This window comes from Drosophila santomea, chromosome 3R, assembly GCF_016746245.2.
Source record: "Drosophila santomea strain STO CAGO 1482 chromosome 3R, Prin_Dsan_1.1, whole genome shotgun sequence".
In the NCBI taxonomy this organism is placed as follows: Eukaryota; Metazoa; Arthropoda; class Insecta; order Diptera; family Drosophilidae; genus Drosophila; species Drosophila santomea.
Genome location: NC_053019.2, coordinates 17,167,691 through 17,185,220, shown reverse-complemented (window position 1 = coordinate 17,185,220; position 17,530 = coordinate 17,167,691). Strand labels below are relative to the sequence as shown.

The following is a 17,530-nucleotide window of genomic DNA, read 5'->3' as shown; positions in this document are numbered from 1 at the left end:
AACAAAGCGATAGAAATTCCGGATAGTGACACATTTCTCTACGTGCGACTAGGACCAAGCGCCCTTCTTTGTTTTTCAAACAATTGCTGAACAATGTCAAAACTCAAAACTCAAAACAGGAAGCGGAGCAGAGAGAACTCTTTTTTTTGGGGGGGGGGGCATACTCGTAGTTACGTAGTTTGAAGCACTGGCGGCGAGTGTGCGGTTTCCTGCACCGAAGCGCATAATTGAGCATTGGGGAAAGTCGTAAATAATGCAAAACCCGATTGCTGGCGGCCGGCGAAATAACCAAATCCAAATTGGATGCCTTCGAGTGGACGGCCTGCTAATTAGTCCCTCGCTCGCATTTTTGTGCCCCCCAGCGATTTGGGAAAGGTCATTGGGCATGGGACATGGGGCCACGGTAGTTGCTATCTCGGGGTCCCTGAACGCATAAATCAATGGGGAAAAGGGTCGTCGCACGTGACGATCGCCGGAATTTGTATTTGTAACATTGTGCACTTTACGAGACAGCAATAAAATTAATATTTCTGCCTGTGTCAACAACTAATTGAGGCATTTTCCGCCTTCTACTTCCAGTCGTTGCAGGTCGTAGTTTTGGAGCAGCATATGAAGTAATTAGGAGCCGCACTAAAACCCCCCATAAACGTCAAAAGACAAACATTTTCGCGGAAGAACAACTGCAAGACACTGCCATCGACGCTTTCCAGGCAACATGTTGCCGACAGACAGCAGCAGCAGCACTAGCAGCAGCGGCAGCGGCAACAGCAACAGCAACATCAACTGACGGCAGCAACACCAACAGCCAGCAGCCATCAGCAACATTCGAGCATTCAGTCGCAATTCTGACGATTGCGTGACGCGTTCGCATCGCGGCGATGAAAGAGACAGGACGTCTCGCGAGGAAAGAGAACGAAACAGTGACGGACACGAAGTTTGAGTTTGATGTGCAAAGTATAAATAAAATAAAACACACAAGCAACAAATCAAAATATGTAATAAAGTGCGTGCCAACTCGGAGAAATAATTGAAAAATAAATTCGAACAATTTACAAAATAACCAAAAGAAGCAAGGAACACGAGCGAGAATAATATAAATTAGCATAATTTAGCAAGGATTTGCCGAGACAAGCAGACATTCGTTTCGCACTTAATTAGTGTCCAAGCGCGTTGACAATGTGGCAGACACTATCAACTTTTAGCACATCACTCAGAGCTGCAACAGCAGCAGCAGCAGCAGCGGCAGCACAACCAGCAGCAACTTGCAACTGTAGCGACAAGCTGGAAAACGCGGAAAACGCGGAAAACACTGAAAACACGGAAATGCACAGTCACATGTTGCCATCAGCAGACAACGCGACAGCGGCAATGCGTAGGTGTTGCTGTCGCACAAGAATCACCCGCAGCAGCAGCAGCAGCAGCAGCAACAGCAGCAGCAGCAACAGCAACAGCAACAGAAGCAGCAGGAGCAACTATAGTTGCAACTATGGCGGAAACATCCTGCAGTGGCTACTGCTACTGTGCCTCTTCTGTGGTAAGTAGTAGATTGTTGGTAGCAGGGGGCAAATGAGCCATGGTCGAGTGCAGTAAGTGACTTTTAACAAAACGCGCTTAAATGTCTCTGATTTAGTGCGCCACGCCCCCAGGGCCCCCCAAAGTCGCACAAAAAACGCTGGGGATAAAGGGGGGAGGAGAAGACAAACCGCCAAACCAAAGTGATATAGAGATGTGCTGTATGAAAAAACTGCTGCAGTTTTAGCCCTTGAATAAGATATACACGCGGGGAGTCGGAACAAAATAAATAAAAACGCTCAACACAAATCAAGATGAATTTCCGTGCATTTTTGTGCAGATTTCTGTACAGCTTTACCAAAAAAAAAAAAAAAAAAAAAAAAAACAGAATGAAGGGGAAAAACAGCAGAGACAAACACACATGGGCAGCCAAAAAAAAGGAAACCAACACACAACGCTTGGTTTTGGGTCCTTTTTTCTGTTTTTCTCTTTTTTTTTTTTGCTACAACTGCAGCAGCAGCAAAAAATGGCTAAACAGCTAAGAAAAACATTTGAAAATAGCGCCAAGAAATGGAAGAAGATTAAATGGCAACCGCGTTGTTGGTGAGGGGGTTTGGAAAAAGTTGGGCGGTACGTCAGCGCAATATAAATTGACTCGTGTTTTTCATTTAAACGTTTTCGTACATCCCATACGTCCCATACATCCCATTCGCTTTTTGCTGGCTTCAATAATTCGACTGCAGCAGCTGCAGCTGCAGTTGCTGCCACTTAAACCTGAAATTAACTTTGGCCCACGAAAGTATGCAGCGAAGGAACAACAAGGCAAATCGGCCATACACGTATGTGCTGTACTGTACTGTCTGCACTTGTGGCTCTGGTTTTTTGCTTTTCGTGGTCCTCCTGTATGGCTTGATTATTTCGTTTGGAATTGATGCTGCCATCAATTATAGAAAACCACAAAGAGGAGCAAGACAGCAGGATGGGAAAAATGGATCCGGTTAGCAAGGCAGCAGAGTCTGATCCGAGTACATTGAGCGAAAAGTGGAAATGCTTCGATATTACATACAGTAGCCATAGAGAACCAGCATCATCGGTGCTTAGACATAAACTTCATTTTTCGGGAGCCAGAAACTCGATATTCATTATCAACGAAACTGAAACTCGGCTTGAAACTAATCTTCTATATCTAAAACTGGCTGCTAAATCGCATTTTCCCGCTCAGTGTGGACCAAGAGTAATGGACAGCGTGCAATTGAGTTTCCATTGCCGCTGGCTGATTGGTTGGTCGGATGGCTTTAAAGCCAACGCTTTGTAATCGATGGCCCCGCAAAAGCGCTGGCCAATGCTAAAATAAACCGAAATCAATTTGGTTAAGCCCCACGACGAGCAGGCAGACCTACCGACCGAACGCCCACTTAACTAATCAGGATAAATAAATATTTATAATTAATTTAAAATATAAACAGCATAGAGCCCGGGCAGCGAAATTAATTTCGGCTAGTTTTCGGGGGCCACAAATGGAATATCAGCGGGGAACGAAGAACGGGGAGTCGTAGAACGGAAAGTGGAAAGTTTCATGTTGATAACAAGGCAAACAAGCAAAGTTCTCATCGCCCAAGACTCGGGCATATGAATAAATGACTGAATGCATGAATAAGCAATCAACAATAATGGCCCCGAGATGCGGAATCTGGCTTGAAGGAGTGCCAAACGAATGGAAGGTGAGATGGGGATTTTATGAAAATATATGCACAGCTTCGGGAGCGATGGCCAGGACCCAACTGGCCACGGTCAAGTGCCTGGAGGTGCGAACGGGATGCCCAGCTAATGAGCCAAGTCATCAGGTGTCGACTCAATGGGCTGGGTGTTGGGTGTTGGGTGTTTGGGTGTTTGGGTGCTGGATGATGAGCAAGGTGACCCAGCGGGGGTGGTGGAAAATGAAAGGAAACGGAAAATGCGTGAGCCTGCGCGTGCTTAATGAACTGCAATCAATGGACACTGCCAGTCGATAAGAAACCTGAAAGGCGTCAGATTGTGCGTGCAGCATGGTATTGACCGCAAGTGCAAACACTCAACGAAAAGGACACTGGTTGAAATCTGTAAACACTGATACACTTAAAGTTGTAGAGTTTATAAAAGAAAGTATAATACTAATATAAAAAGGTGCTGCTTTCGTGTAAGAAACACTAGCGCTAATTGCTCCAAAATAAATTAAAATATTAATTCCCGAACATTTGTCCTTCAAATATGAACTAAGAGCGACTTTATTAGCATGAAAGCGTATTTTAGACACGTTAACTCTATCTAAAATGCAGTGATATTTTTGCCTAGGCAGACAAATTGATAGCTAGTGATTTACAGAGTCCATGCCGAGATTTCCGCATTAATTACGCACATTTTGTGGAAATTTATTTAAGCACCGCAAAACATTAAAGGGGATGCACATGTTGGGGAGGGGAAAAACAGAGACATGGCTCACACCCTTTAGCTTGCGTGAATCGGTTTTGGGCGTGAAATTGCTTTCAACATTTAATTACAAAAGGTTCGTGCGGTGGTTTATTTCTGGCCCATCACAGCACTTTCATCCAACCGAGTTGCCACCGCTATTCGCTGCAATTTGTTATCAGAACCCAGACACGCACCTCACCTGCGGAATGGCAGTCTTTGTTGTTTACCTGGACGTGTGGATGTGTGTCTGATGTTTGGGGATAATATGAGGGATTAGTCCAAAAGGAGGCAGCTTGTGTCTGCCGGGCAATTAGCCACAAAATCAATTTTACACAAAACAGCCGAGGTAATCAACGCCTTGAGCTCGAAACAAAACGAATAATTCCGATCGGTTAGAGCCATTATTGATTGAAGCCTCTCAAGGTGCTTTCATTAAATTAAAGTACACATGTGTGAACAGAATAATAATAAACCACAAAAAGAGCAGCATAAACTATATTACTACAAGTGTATTGTCAGCAATAACGGCAGCAGCATGAAGCCTTTTCTTCGGCTTTGTGCGCCAACTGTGTGATATAAAATATAATTGAATTGATATGACATGAGGCATTCGCAGTGGCATCCTGCAGACCCAAACAACAATGGCCGCCCACATGGCTGACATTTATTTTTATGTTTATTGGCCGCATGCAAATACGAAGCTCAAAAGTCGATGATAAAAGTCCGACATTTCTGTATACTTGTATAGTTGAAGAAAAATCGAACTGGGATCTAAAGGCACAAGGTTTGTCACAAATCTCTTTTACAAAACAAGGCACACAGAAAGTAAATGAAGATGATCCGTGTTGACCAGAAAAAGTCTAAACTCTCGATATCCTTTAAAATATACAAAATTCCCTTAAACGAAACACACTTAGTTCGAAACTAAAAAGATTTTATTTATTACCCATACTACCAGATGATTGATAACTAATCACAATTCAAGCATTTCCCTAATCCACTTTAGCCAGAAAAACATTGTTATGACCGTCCTCTGCTCGGTACGCAGATATAATTTGTAATGACGAGTTGGAGTCCATTAAAATCCACTAAAAGTATTCAGACACACTGCTCACTGTTAGAATTAGCAATAAATGTTGGCCAAAATGTTAGTTGAATGGCAAGTTTTCATAACGCATAAAAACTATAAAAACTTTTCAGCATTTCAATTCATAATTCAACACATAATTATATCATGCCGGCTTTGTCCATCTCCTGTCTCTCTCTCAAACGTTAGCCACCTCTCTTTCGCACTTTTTCGGACACTGGGTCGAGCGAAATATGTCAGAAACTTTTCAAAACTGTAACAGCGCCAATTTGTCTACAAAATCGTTGACCGTAGACCACTCCACAATCCCCTAAAACATTTGCCCATCCACTTCAAATGTAATTTCAACGCCAATTTGGCAGTGTAAAATTTATGCAAATATTTCTATGCTCTATCTCTCTCCCACTCTGTCTCTGTCTCTCTCTTTCTAATACATACCGCTGTAGTTGCTTATGCATTATGCTAAATAATTGCGAGCATTTTTGTTCGTGGCGAAAGTTATACGTTATTGCTGGGGCTTTTTAGTATTTTGTCCAGCTGAAATATTGCGTTAATTATCGCGAAATGCCACAGAAAATGTATCTCGAAACACATAGATACATCCATGCATACATACATACATACATACATACACTTTTTGGCCCAAAGGCGTCTGTATCTGTTTGATCCTGTTTGTCTGTGTGCAACCACGCGATTTATATTTTTGTTAATTTTGTTCATTTTCGGGCACGCGTAATTACATGAAGTATTCATGCGTAAAATGTTGTTACTCGTATTGTATTTTACGTCGTAAATTGTTAAACTTTTAAACATTTATTGCATGTTGGTTGGTATCATCCGAAAAACCAATTTTCACTCCTGAACAGGAAGTGTGGGATGCTTCATAAAGTGGCTTATTTTTGGGGCAGCGAAGCTTAAAAATCGGTACTCGGAAATAAATACTAAACATTAAAGGGGATGGCAGATAGCTAAGGAAACCCGAAATGTGCTTAAATGTTTTTATGACTCAATAAAGGGAATTAAACAAGTTAAAAATAGTCGAAAAACGAACACGAGCTTTACGCAATGGGTTAAATTGGTTTTGGTAGTATTCCTGCGTATTATCACTCTCTTGTTCTTCACGTCTGCCTGTCTTTATGACAATAAAAATATTAGCCATAAATTCTCGCAAGTGAGTTCATCACATAGCTTGCACATTCCCGCTTTTTCCACCGATTTTCATTCACTTGGAGTGCCCCCGATTCGCATGTCTGCGAAAAGTTCGTCTGGCTTTAGTTTACCAACAGCTGGTCCCAATCCCCCTCGCCATTCAACCTCTTCCAAAAGGAGCAAAAGGAGCAAAAGGACCCATTCTAAGCCCCATACCACTGCATTTACCACTCTCATTTGTAACTAAATCTGGGCGAGTGGCGCTGCAAAAGTTTATGAGTGTGCGGGTTTTTCTACACATGGCAGGGGCGTAGTCGTAAAAATTCCAAGGGGACTAGACTGCAGGCAGGACCTCGCTCTTTTGGGCACATTTAAAATATACACCTTTAATGCATTTTAAAAGGAGATTATTATTATTTAATTATATAAAGTGGTTATGATAGAACTCTTTTTTCCCTTTCGTAGCAACGCCCCTGACACGCAGACATGCATACTTGCGTAAATATATGAGCGTTTGTGCAACTGCATATTGTCATAATGGTGAATGCATGATATATTGAATTTTGCAGTCAATAAACGTTTTATGATCACAGCTGCACATATTTCACAATTTTCCTCTCGTTTTTCCCGAACGCATTTTTTGCCCTTTCGCACTGGCAAACTTGCATAAAAGTTAATGGGACAGTGGTAAGTTGGGGAAAGTAGGGAAAGCCCGTTGAGGGCAATCGAAAAATTTAAGGTCATTATGTGGAAACACGCTGCGTTCTCTCTTCTGGCTGCAAATCGGGCTAAGCTGCTGATGGCTGACTGGGCCCAAGTTGATACAGATCCCTGGCAATCCATCGAAGGGCCATAAAGTTCTTCTAGTTGGCAGGCGAAATCACTGCTGACAAGAATTCATCATCAATGCCAGTAGTGCCTTTTTTCACCATCGGCATTTGCCATATGCCATAGGAAAGCCGGCAGGAGCCACTTCAACTGCAGGGGGCTGTAAAGCTAAGCCGGCCTAATTTCCAGAGGCAAATGGCCGAATGCTCAAACTGCAGGGTGGCGTGCGAAAAAAAATAGTAGACATAAAGTGAAGCGAAGACAACACAACACAGGAAGTTGTCGATGAAAATGAAGATGAAACAGCAGGAGCACAGTAGTAAAAGCAACAAGCCCAAGTCGAGCGGATATTGAGCCACGCCCACTGGACAGGAGGAGAAAAAAACACCTAAATTGGGAAACAAATCTGGAATGATGTGGTGCTTATAAAATAAACAACAAGCAAAAAGTATTTGTACAGAGATAAGAAAATCTCTCCGGGAATCTAAAGTCAAAAAGTTTATTTATCCAAAATAGTCAAAATGGACTTCATTTGCAGTTATAAGTATAGGAATAGTTATAAGCCATAATACCGATAAATACGTCTGTCGTTTGGGATAGCGTTTTTTCCCAGTGTATGGGCATCGATTATGCAGCCTTCCCATCGTGATTTCTATTTGAAACAAAGTACAGGCGGAAAAATAGCAGTGCGAGTGCAAAAAAAATGGCAGCAAAGAGGTTTACAACTTCTCGTAAGGCGGCTTAAACGATTTGCGAGTTTATGGAAAGCCAAACACACTCTCATCGCAAACACACACGTCGAAGTCATACGGCTGTGATTGTGTCTGTATCTCTGTATATGTGTGTGTGTGTGAGCCTGGGCATGTGTGGGTGCCCAGGATAAGCGGCGGGGTCGGGCATATTGTAAAACAAATGGAAAATTGCTTTTTGATGTAGTCAGTCAACTTTGCCTTGCCGCCTGCCTGCTGCCATCATCGAGAACGATGACGATGATGGGAATGACGATATGGGAAAATGGGAAAATGGGAAAACGGGAATGGAAAACGGCCAGGCAATGAAGATCAGTGCTGAAAAGTAAATCAGCTACTTCCAAAACCCCTTGACTCTTCAACGACTCTTAATCGAAGATGGTTATGTCTCGGCTCTTTCCCAACAAATGTTCATCAATTTTTAACCCATTTCGATGATGTTGAAAGATTTACTCATTTTGGTTGTACTACATTTATTAAAATATTTAAACAACAATATATTATTTTGTATGCTAAAGATTCTATTTTGCTTCTAATACTTAATATACCTTATGAAAACTAAAGTGAAATATCTTCTATACTATACTTTTGCTTTTGCATGATTCAAAGTTGTTTAACTATCCAAGTTTTGCCAAAACCGAATGTCTTAAGTGGCCAACACTGATTCCAGTGAGATGGCGAGATGGTTTCCCTGTTTGGCCTGGCTGCAAAGTTATAAGGCTTTAAGCGCCCAATGGTGTGCTGCACTTTCAGCGGCTGCAGTTCTTAATCCCATTCGGGTTTATGTGTGAGAGCCAAGAAAAGGACGACGATGATGGGGAAGCCGCATCCCCTGTCGCCAGATTCAATATTGCTCCACGCTCCTGAACGGCCATGCAAATGCCAGTGTGTTCAGCCAGTGCCGAAGGCTTTTATAATAACAAAGGGTGCACCGGCGGAGCTCCTCTTTAAATTAAGGCATATAGGCGGAGACCTTCAGATTACACTGGGAGAAATTCCAAGTGCAAAGAAGGAAGTTGTAATGGCTGACCCAAAACTTAGATGGGTTAGATGAGCTGAAGTGACTCACTTGTGAAAATGAACGTACTTAATAATTTAAAAGCATTTTTTTTAAGGATTAGAAAGTGGGTTTTTTGATGCCATACCATACCATAAAAACAGATTGAATCCCCAATTGAAAGACGACAATTATTTTTCTCTGTGGCTAGCTGCACCTCCACCTTTATGGCACTGCATCCCTTTGAATAAATCTCAATCTCTTCACAGATTTTGGCCAGGCGGCGCTGCGTGACGTAAATCTGATGGTGGAGCCTCCGGCGGTGCGAAGGGGTCAGTCGGTGGCCCTGCGGTGCGATTACCAATTGGTGGAGGCGCCCCTGTATTCCATTAAGTTTTACCGCGGCCAGATGGAATTCTACCGCTACACACCGGGCGAGTATCCGCCCACCAAGGTCTTTCAGTTTCCGGGCATCAGAGTGGACGTAAGTTGCTGTCTTTTCGGAGTTCGGCTTATTGTTTGACGGATTGGAATGGGCTCGGTATTTTCGAATTTTCCCACAGGAGAATGGCTCGAATGCCACCACGGTGCTCATCCGCAACGTTAGCTTCGGCCTGTCCGGACAATTCAGCTGCGAGGTGACGGCGGATGCCCCACTCTATTCCACCGCCACAGCCTTCGCCCAGATGCAAGTTGTGGGTGAGTATCTGCGCCCCTGGTATCCCCTGGTATCTGACAGCAGCTCACGGGTATCTGACAATGACAATGACAAACAGATCGTGTCTCATTAGTCGCTGGCAAAGGCGTGACTGCGAAGTGCAGCGAACAATGGGTCAGGATGGGGATGGGTCCTTGTCGCTCCGCTGCCAGCAATTAAGAATCCACCAGAGTCCTAAACACACACCTACTCGGCGGAAACTGGCATTTGGGGTATTGCATTTTCCGAAAAAATATTTAAAGCCTTTTCGAAATGCAAGGACAATAATCAAGGAGCTTAGAAAGAGTCTTATACCGCAATTAGGACTTTAATTTAATCTTTGGTGGAACTAGTGGGTTCTAAGTTTTATTTTAAAGTTTTAACCAAAATTCTTGCATTTTTTATTGTTATGTTTTTTTAGAATTTCCGGAAAAGCGACCGCAGCTCTTTACGGAGCACACGCGATACGAGCCCGGCGATGTTTTGCGTGCAAACTGCAGTACACTGCCATCTCGTCCTCGAGCTGATCTTCGTTTTACCATCAACAGTATTCCAGTAAGTATTCCTCTGCATTTAAATCATATAGGCTATATAAATCTTAAACAAATGCACAAGTAAACGATGTACAATAGGAATAATTGTCAGGATTCAAAGATTCTGATCCGAGGCAAATTCCCAAAGCCGTGGGCCATAGCCAAAGAGCTTTGCAATCGGCAATTAAAATGTTTTACATCATGCCGCGCATTGATTGTTAATTAATGTCTGGTTGGTTCAAGACGTTTGGGCCAAGTGCGTGGAGGATTTGCCTAATTAAAGTGCTTTGACTTGCCTAACGGCATCGTAAATCCTGCATAATGGCGCCCACCACTGCTTTTTGGGAACATGTGTGGCTTTCGGTTAATCCACGGCGACGTGCCTCGCAAAATTTGTTCTTTATTTATGAATATTGTGTAATTTAATCAGAGCCAAGCGACTGAATTACAAGGCCTCTCATCTCACCCACTTAATTAAAAATTTTGAAGTCGCAACCCAAGCAAGAAACCGCAGGGTATTCTTCATTCACCCTTAGAAGAAGGGTCTCATTCCACTGAGAAGTCAATAAAGCAAAAAAGGGTTGTATGCCAGGATTTGATTTGATGCCGTGATTTCCTTTTTGTCATTTATCATAACGATATGGGGGAGAGGCTCAGCAAACCAGTAATCTGCATATATATGCGTTCAAACAGCACTCTTCATAGCAATAGCATCAAAGAAGTTGTATTTGCAGCTGCAAAAGTATGCTTTATATTTGGGAAAAATGCTCAAGCACCTAACAGCTATGTAAATAACGTATCAAAATGCTGATTCTTCTTCACTAAACAAGAATACGTCGGATTGTTTTGAATACTTAGCAGCATAAGGTTTTTATTGTATCCTCCTGTATTATACAGAATGCCAGGACATAAGCCTCTAAGATCATTAGTCATTTGAGGGCGCTTCCATTTTTGCATCCATTCTGCGAGTGCCGCTAATCAGTTGCATAAATCAACAACGAAATGCTTCCGGCAATCGTTTTAAAGCGAGACCAGATCCCAATTTTTTGAACTAACCCCGAAATCCTTTTCTGTTTCCTCTTTGCTCGAAATGTTATTAATCATAGCTGAGACATAAAATAAATTACGTTCAACTTGTGGCAAAAACGAAATTGCCGGACGGGCCAGTGGACAAAATGGCCAAAGGACAAAGGACCACGGACAATGGACAACGGCTTTTAAATGAATTTACGAGATGAACAAATTTTCAGTTGACACGCCCGCTGAACGAATTCAACTTTTCTACGATTTCCCAGGGTGCGGGAGCAAAAGGAGCAAATAGCAAAGAAAAAAAAAGAAAAAAGAAAAACAACCAAGAAGAAAACTTATTAAACGCTTCATAAATTTTTATATTATGTCTACCCACATCATCAGACATAACGTGTCCTCCTCTGTCCGTTTGCTTTGTTTCTCTCTTTCTATTTCCAGACTCCTACGCTGCTGTGCGTGTGTGTGTGCGTGTGCATGTGCCTGTGTGTGTCTTATCCTGTCGTTTTATATCTGTCTCCTGTAGTCTACTTTTTTGGGCTCTCGCACACACACACATGCTGCCGGCGCTCACATGCAGGCCGTTTAACATTTTATCTAGACTTCTTCGCAGCCAACTAATGACAAAAGCCGAGACAAAAGTACGCCGCTGTGTTTGAGGATTGCGAATAGTAGGGTCTCGTCTCCCCGTCTGTCACATAAAATGTTATATCTACACTGGGGAAAAATGTGAGGCTAAGCAGGTATTAATTGGGGATTTTCATTGTATTGTGATAGGTTCCCCATTCAGGTGTGGTAGCTCACATAAATATCCTGATATATTAAATTAAATATTTAGTATATTTCATATTTTAGATTTCCTTTCTAAGCACAACATATTTTGCCGTGCATAACGTGTTTATGTGGCCAGAGAAAACAACAAGGGGATAGCGAAAGGATGGCATCCATTCCCATCCATTTCGGTAGCAATGGCCGTGCAATTTAGTTTCATATGCCCGAGCAGGAGATGCCTTTTTGATATTGAATTATGATCTGCGCGCTGGAGCTGTTCTCGCTCTTTAAATTAGATAGAGGGCCAGGGATAATACTCTGTCACACAAAACAGTGCCATAAATAATTCCGAGCTGAAAGCATTGACCCAGCACGTGTTGAGTTGGAGATTAAAGCCACGACCGAATCCCCACTGCGATGCGATGCCCACATGTGTGTATGACCCACTGCTATGCGGGAGCGGAAAAAACTTTAACGACTCACATAATTTGTTAAAAAGTTTCTGTCATATTAATGAAAAAGTAGCTCAAAGTGCGTTAGTCGTTTTCTTTCTCCGCCACTCGGGTTTCTTTTATGTGGGTGATTCAGGGGGAATTAGTTGAGATTAGGGCCAAAGTCTTGACCATTAGACGTGCGGATTTGTGCGGCCATCGATTTTTGATAAATTATTTATTGAGCATGGACATAAGGAGTAAGGACATAATTAAAGCTTGGCTTACCCATGATTAATGGATGTGTTCCTGTGTCAAGGAAATCGATAATACCAACTCGCAATTTAAGGCCCTAATTTGGGGCAGAAATATTTGCTCATGCAAAGTCACACAAGTAATTGGAGAAACATATAAAATGCAATTTCGCATTGTTTGTATTAAAACGGCCTGTGTTTATTTTCCACACAATTTACATAATCCCATCTAGGAAGAAATTATCAAGACGATATTAATTGCCAGCCCATCAAAATACAGTTGGCCATATATATTTAGAAGTAGCCCAAAACACAAGCACAAACAAACTTTCCTAGGCTGAAAACCATTTTCCGGGCAAAAGTGTTTAGGCCAGCAAATGCCAAATGCTCATTTAATTGGCCAGAGGTCGAAGGTTGAGGGTTCTCGATGCCGTAAAGGTAAATCACAAGAAATATGAGGGTATTTTCACTTTCGGGTCGCTGCCTCAGCCACATGCTTAATTAAAGCGCTTGGCTTCTTAAGAGTGTCTCGTAAATTACGCGGCATTAAATCGGCAGAGCGAGATAGGGCATAGGGCCAGAAAGAGACAGAGGCTGGCAAAAGGAAAGGGAGAGAACGAGTGTAGAGAAGCGGCAGGGCCAACTGAAAATGACTTTTTATGTCGCTGCGTCTGGGCTTTGCCACTGCCAGCATTAAAATAAAAATAAAATTCAAATAAAATAAAAAGGATAAGCCAAAAAACGCACAAAACCCAAAACAAAATGGGGCAGTGTGTGTTTGGGTGAGAAGCTGTTCGTAAAAAGGGTTAAAAGGCCAGCAACAACAAACAAGAAGCGAGCGCGCTCGGCAATAAAGCGCTTTTGCTTTTAATGTTGTGGGCGAGTGGTGGGGAAATGAAGGTGAAGAGATCCTTGAGAGCCTCTGCACTGAAAAAGCCGTGTTCAAATTCTAGAGTCAGAGCAATCCGAATCGTTTAAAGGAATACCAAGATTGGAGTGCACCAATCAGAAATGTTCAACTTCAACGTTTGCCAGAGCTGTCTAGTCAATTTTTCTCAGTGCACCCCGTTAGCTGACCCATATTCTGGCAAAACCCGTTATATCTTACACCTTTTTGTCTTGAAGGGGGCCAAAATACATGCATAAGTAAATGGCGCCCAAATGAGTTTGTAAGTGGAAATGAAATGCATATTTATTGTATTTAAATTGCCGGCGAGTTTTCCGTCGCATCTTTTACCGTCGGCTAAGCCCAGGTTGTCATGTGAACTTTGGCGGAGGGCGGGTTGCAGAGGCGTTAAGGATATGAATCAGCAACAGGACATGCAGCAGAGCGGAAATGGCAGTACGAGCGTTTTCAAAATGGCGCCTGCATTTCCCGCCATCTTTTTTTTTTGTCCTGCTGCAACAATGGACGATGCGCCATTTGCGCACTAAAAGCATTGCACGGCAGTTTAGAGTTTTCTTTTCGCGCCAAAAGGAAATTGTGTGCGAAGCTAAAGGAAAACTCGTGCAAATGAAGCGGAAAGCTCACACCGGAGTGTCGCATATGCATGCGAAATATACAAAGTACATATAAGCATAGAATATTCACATCAGCAGTCAAGCTTAGGCGCTGCTGTTGGTGTCATGGCGGAAATGAAATTTTCAGCGCTCCTCAAAAGGCATCACTTAAACAGTTTTCAACGGCAAACAGCCCTCACACGGACGGGCACAGTGTATGCCACTGTGTGTGTGTGTGTGTACACTCGAACAAAATGCCGGACACTTTGGTTGGGAGCAGGGGACAAGGAGGCGAACCAACCAGGCGGATGAGTGAATAAGTGTCTCTTGATGTTTCTGTTGTTGCCATAGTTGTGTGTAACATTGAAAACTCGTTTTTAAATGGCAATGCCAGTGGCAACAACAGTCGTAACGACAACTGTGGAAACAACAACTACTTGGCCAACAACAACTACTCGCCACAAACAACAACAAAAATATGACATGCACATGTCCGTTCGTTTCGTTCGCTTCGTTCGCTTTCTGTGTCCGTTTCCTTGCCTCGCAGCTTCCACTGCACTTTCCTGGCCGGGCCGAAAAGCCCAGCACACTTCTCAGCTGCACTGAAAGAAAAATCGTTAAAATCATTTCATATTGAATTCGAAATGAAATAAAAGCGCTTGAGTCAAAATTCCCAAAGGGGTATAGCTGTTACCTAATTGGTATCTCAATATTTTACTATAAATTAGTAGCACATTCTGCGATAATCTACCTGCATTATTTGTTTTTCAATTGGTTTTTTCTGAGTGTGCTGGTCAAAGGATTGGTCACTGGCAAGCAGCCATGGCCACAAGTGCAACATGCTTGTAATAACCCCACACACACACACACACACACACACACAGTATTTGCACAGACAGAAAAAAGAACGAGTTGGCGAAACGGACAGACGACAAATTGCCATTCATATGCAGTTGCACAAAACTCGATGCGAAACTCTAGCACTCTTTTTGGCATTTTTTACCCTTTGCTGCTGTTATTTCTCCTTTCGGCCTGCAAGCTGCAACATTATTTTCTGACTTGTGGAAAGGAAAAAGTGGGGGGAAGTGAAAGGACGTGAAAGGGAGGGGGCGAGTGCGTCGGAAGCGGAAGAGAAAATCAGTTGCAACTGCAATTGCTACTGGAAGCTCTCCATGAATAATTTAAAGCATATTTTAGTTCATGTACTAGCATTCGATTAGTATGCAAAACGACAGAAAAAAAACTCACAATATTGCGGTTAAAGTATGTCGATTGATTTGATTGAGTGCTGCAGTCGAAATCTCTCTCTTTAATAAAAGATAATAAATAAAATATTTAACCAAAGTCTAATAGCTCAAAGTAAAAAGCGTTATGGTTATTCGACTTTATCATTCTTATGACAGCATCTTGCCTGGACAGCTTTTGTTAATACTTCTCCTCTTGCCACAGGTCAGCTCGGAGGAAACGCAGTACATTCGAACGGTTGACAGCCTGATTGCATCCCGGCTCAGTCTGAAGCTGCAGCTGCAGGCGACCCACTTTGCGGCTGGACTCAGTGCCCATGGAAATGGGAATGGTAATGGTAATGGCAATGGCAATGGCAATGGAAATGGCCTGGCGAACACACTGCACCTCGGTGGAGGCGGCGGAGGACTCATCCTGCGTTGCACGGCGCAAATTGACGATCTCTATCAGGAGTACAAGGAAATCGAGCTCGGCACACCGCAAAGGGATCCGGTGCCGGCCAGAGGTAAGCCTCCAAAGGATAACTGCCGTCGGCAACGAAGCACTGAAAAGAAAATATATATATTTGATTTGAAAGTGTTCTTTGTTTGTTCCTCATATCTATTTAGAAAAGTTCAAAACTGAATTTTAATCTAGACTCTTTTGTGCAAAATGTATCTAATGAGCTGGGCTTAAAACCTAAAGAGATTATTTGTTTATGTTTTAAGTAACTTAGAATGGATTAAAATTTGAGTAATAACTTTTTGTGTATATACCTATATCTTTATGTCTATATCGCAATACCGCCCTTATTTCTCTCTGTAAAAATGCATCTGATGGACCATTGCAGTGACGCTGTCATCGGGAACCGGACTTCGTGGCTTCTTGGAGACCTATTTCCCCACATCTTCGGGCCCCAGCAATTGGCGGGGATCGGCGGGAGTCGTGGCCATCGTCCTGCCCACCGTGTTGGCCCATCTAATTACTGGCAGCTAAATCGGTGGCCAGTCGCCTGGAATGGGAAATGGGAGCACATGGCGAATCGGAATGCGAACGTGTGTCGGCTTATCGGGCAGCGATGGAAATTAGGGAGCCCTCGGCCGTAAACTGCATTATTTATCTGTATCGAATGCAATTTAAATTTATACACACGCATGAGATGTCCGTGTGATTGCCGGTTAAACCCACACATGCACACACACAAGCCCTACGTAACTGTAAATATTTGCTTTAATGATGTGAACGGATACACTTAAATGAACTCGCACTCACACTCACACTCACGCGCTCACGTACACAGAAATACGCGACTAATTGTTAATTAATGGATTATTTAATGATGCATAAAATATTGGATAAAATATGAATGTTTCATTTGCATTTAGCTACGACCCAAGCGAATATCAACTTAATGTTTAAGTCATTTAAAAAATGTAAATCGTTCAAGCGATACAAGTATAAAAACAAAACCAAACAAAACAAAACAGAAATGATATGAAATGAAATGCCAATGCCAAGACAAAACCAAAAAAACATTCAAACCAGAATAAACAAGCGAAAATAATCAAATTGATGCGACTTTTTATTTCGTTGGGATCTACATGGGTAAAACGGTCTTATTAACATTTTGATTGAAGTATATTAATATTTATTTCTTGGCCACTAAGGCGTGGCCTTAGATATTCATATATCTGAATTTGTTCTTTGAGTTGAACATTCATTTTTAGACACTTGTTCTTTGGCAGATTAAACTGGAACATTTCAATGACAGTGCCCAAGCTCAGCTGCATTCAAATATTTATTTCCATGGAGAGAAATGGAAAAGTCACGACTTTACGCGGCATCAAGCGCTGACAAGTGAAATGAATACGAATGCGAACGCGTTTTGTGCGCTGTTTTAAACGCCACAGCGACTTGTGGCAGCATTTTGTTGCATAGTTTTAGGCCGCTGTTGTGAAATAAACTGCTTGCTGCAAGGGCGACGGCAAGCAGTGCATTTAATGCAATTAAAATCAAATATATACAGGGGCCAACATCTCGCAATTTCAGCTTTGCACTTTCCCGAAAAGTCATTAAAAGATAAAATCGCAAAATCAATTAGCCAGAAACTTAAGCTGGCCGCTGCCTGCGGACTCGAACTCTTTCTGGGGCCAAACGGCTGAAATCAGCTATGCCAATTTAGATATTAATAGCTAAAAATAGCAGACCCTATGCAGGTTTCCATTAGTAAATATACTAATTTGATGCTTTTAACATTGGAAATATACTAATATGATGTTTTTCACATTGGAATTAATTATAAAACTACATTTATACAACAAAAT

At 42.3% G+C, this 17,530-nt stretch overlaps 1 protein-coding gene across 1 annotated transcript in view; it reads left to right on the top strand.

The window, feature by feature from the left end:
- Positions 1-16,718, top strand: part of LOC120453581 — a 34,692-nt gene extending 17,974 nt beyond the window's left edge. Inside the window, exons 2-7 of the mRNA XM_039638340.1 lie at positions 580-1,534; positions 9,040-9,254; positions 9,334-9,469; positions 9,889-10,022; positions 15,432-15,732; positions 16,057-16,718. Coding sequence (XP_039494274.1) covers positions 1,177-1,534; positions 9,040-9,254; positions 9,334-9,469; positions 9,889-10,022; positions 15,432-15,732; positions 16,057-16,202 — 1,290 coding nt within the window. The 5' untranslated portion in view covers positions 580-1,176 and the 3' untranslated portion in view covers positions 16,203-16,718. The remainder of the gene's footprint in view (positions 1-579; positions 1,535-9,039; positions 9,255-9,333; positions 9,470-9,888; positions 10,023-15,431; positions 15,733-16,056) is intronic.
- Positions 16,719-17,530: the final 812 nt, after the last annotated feature.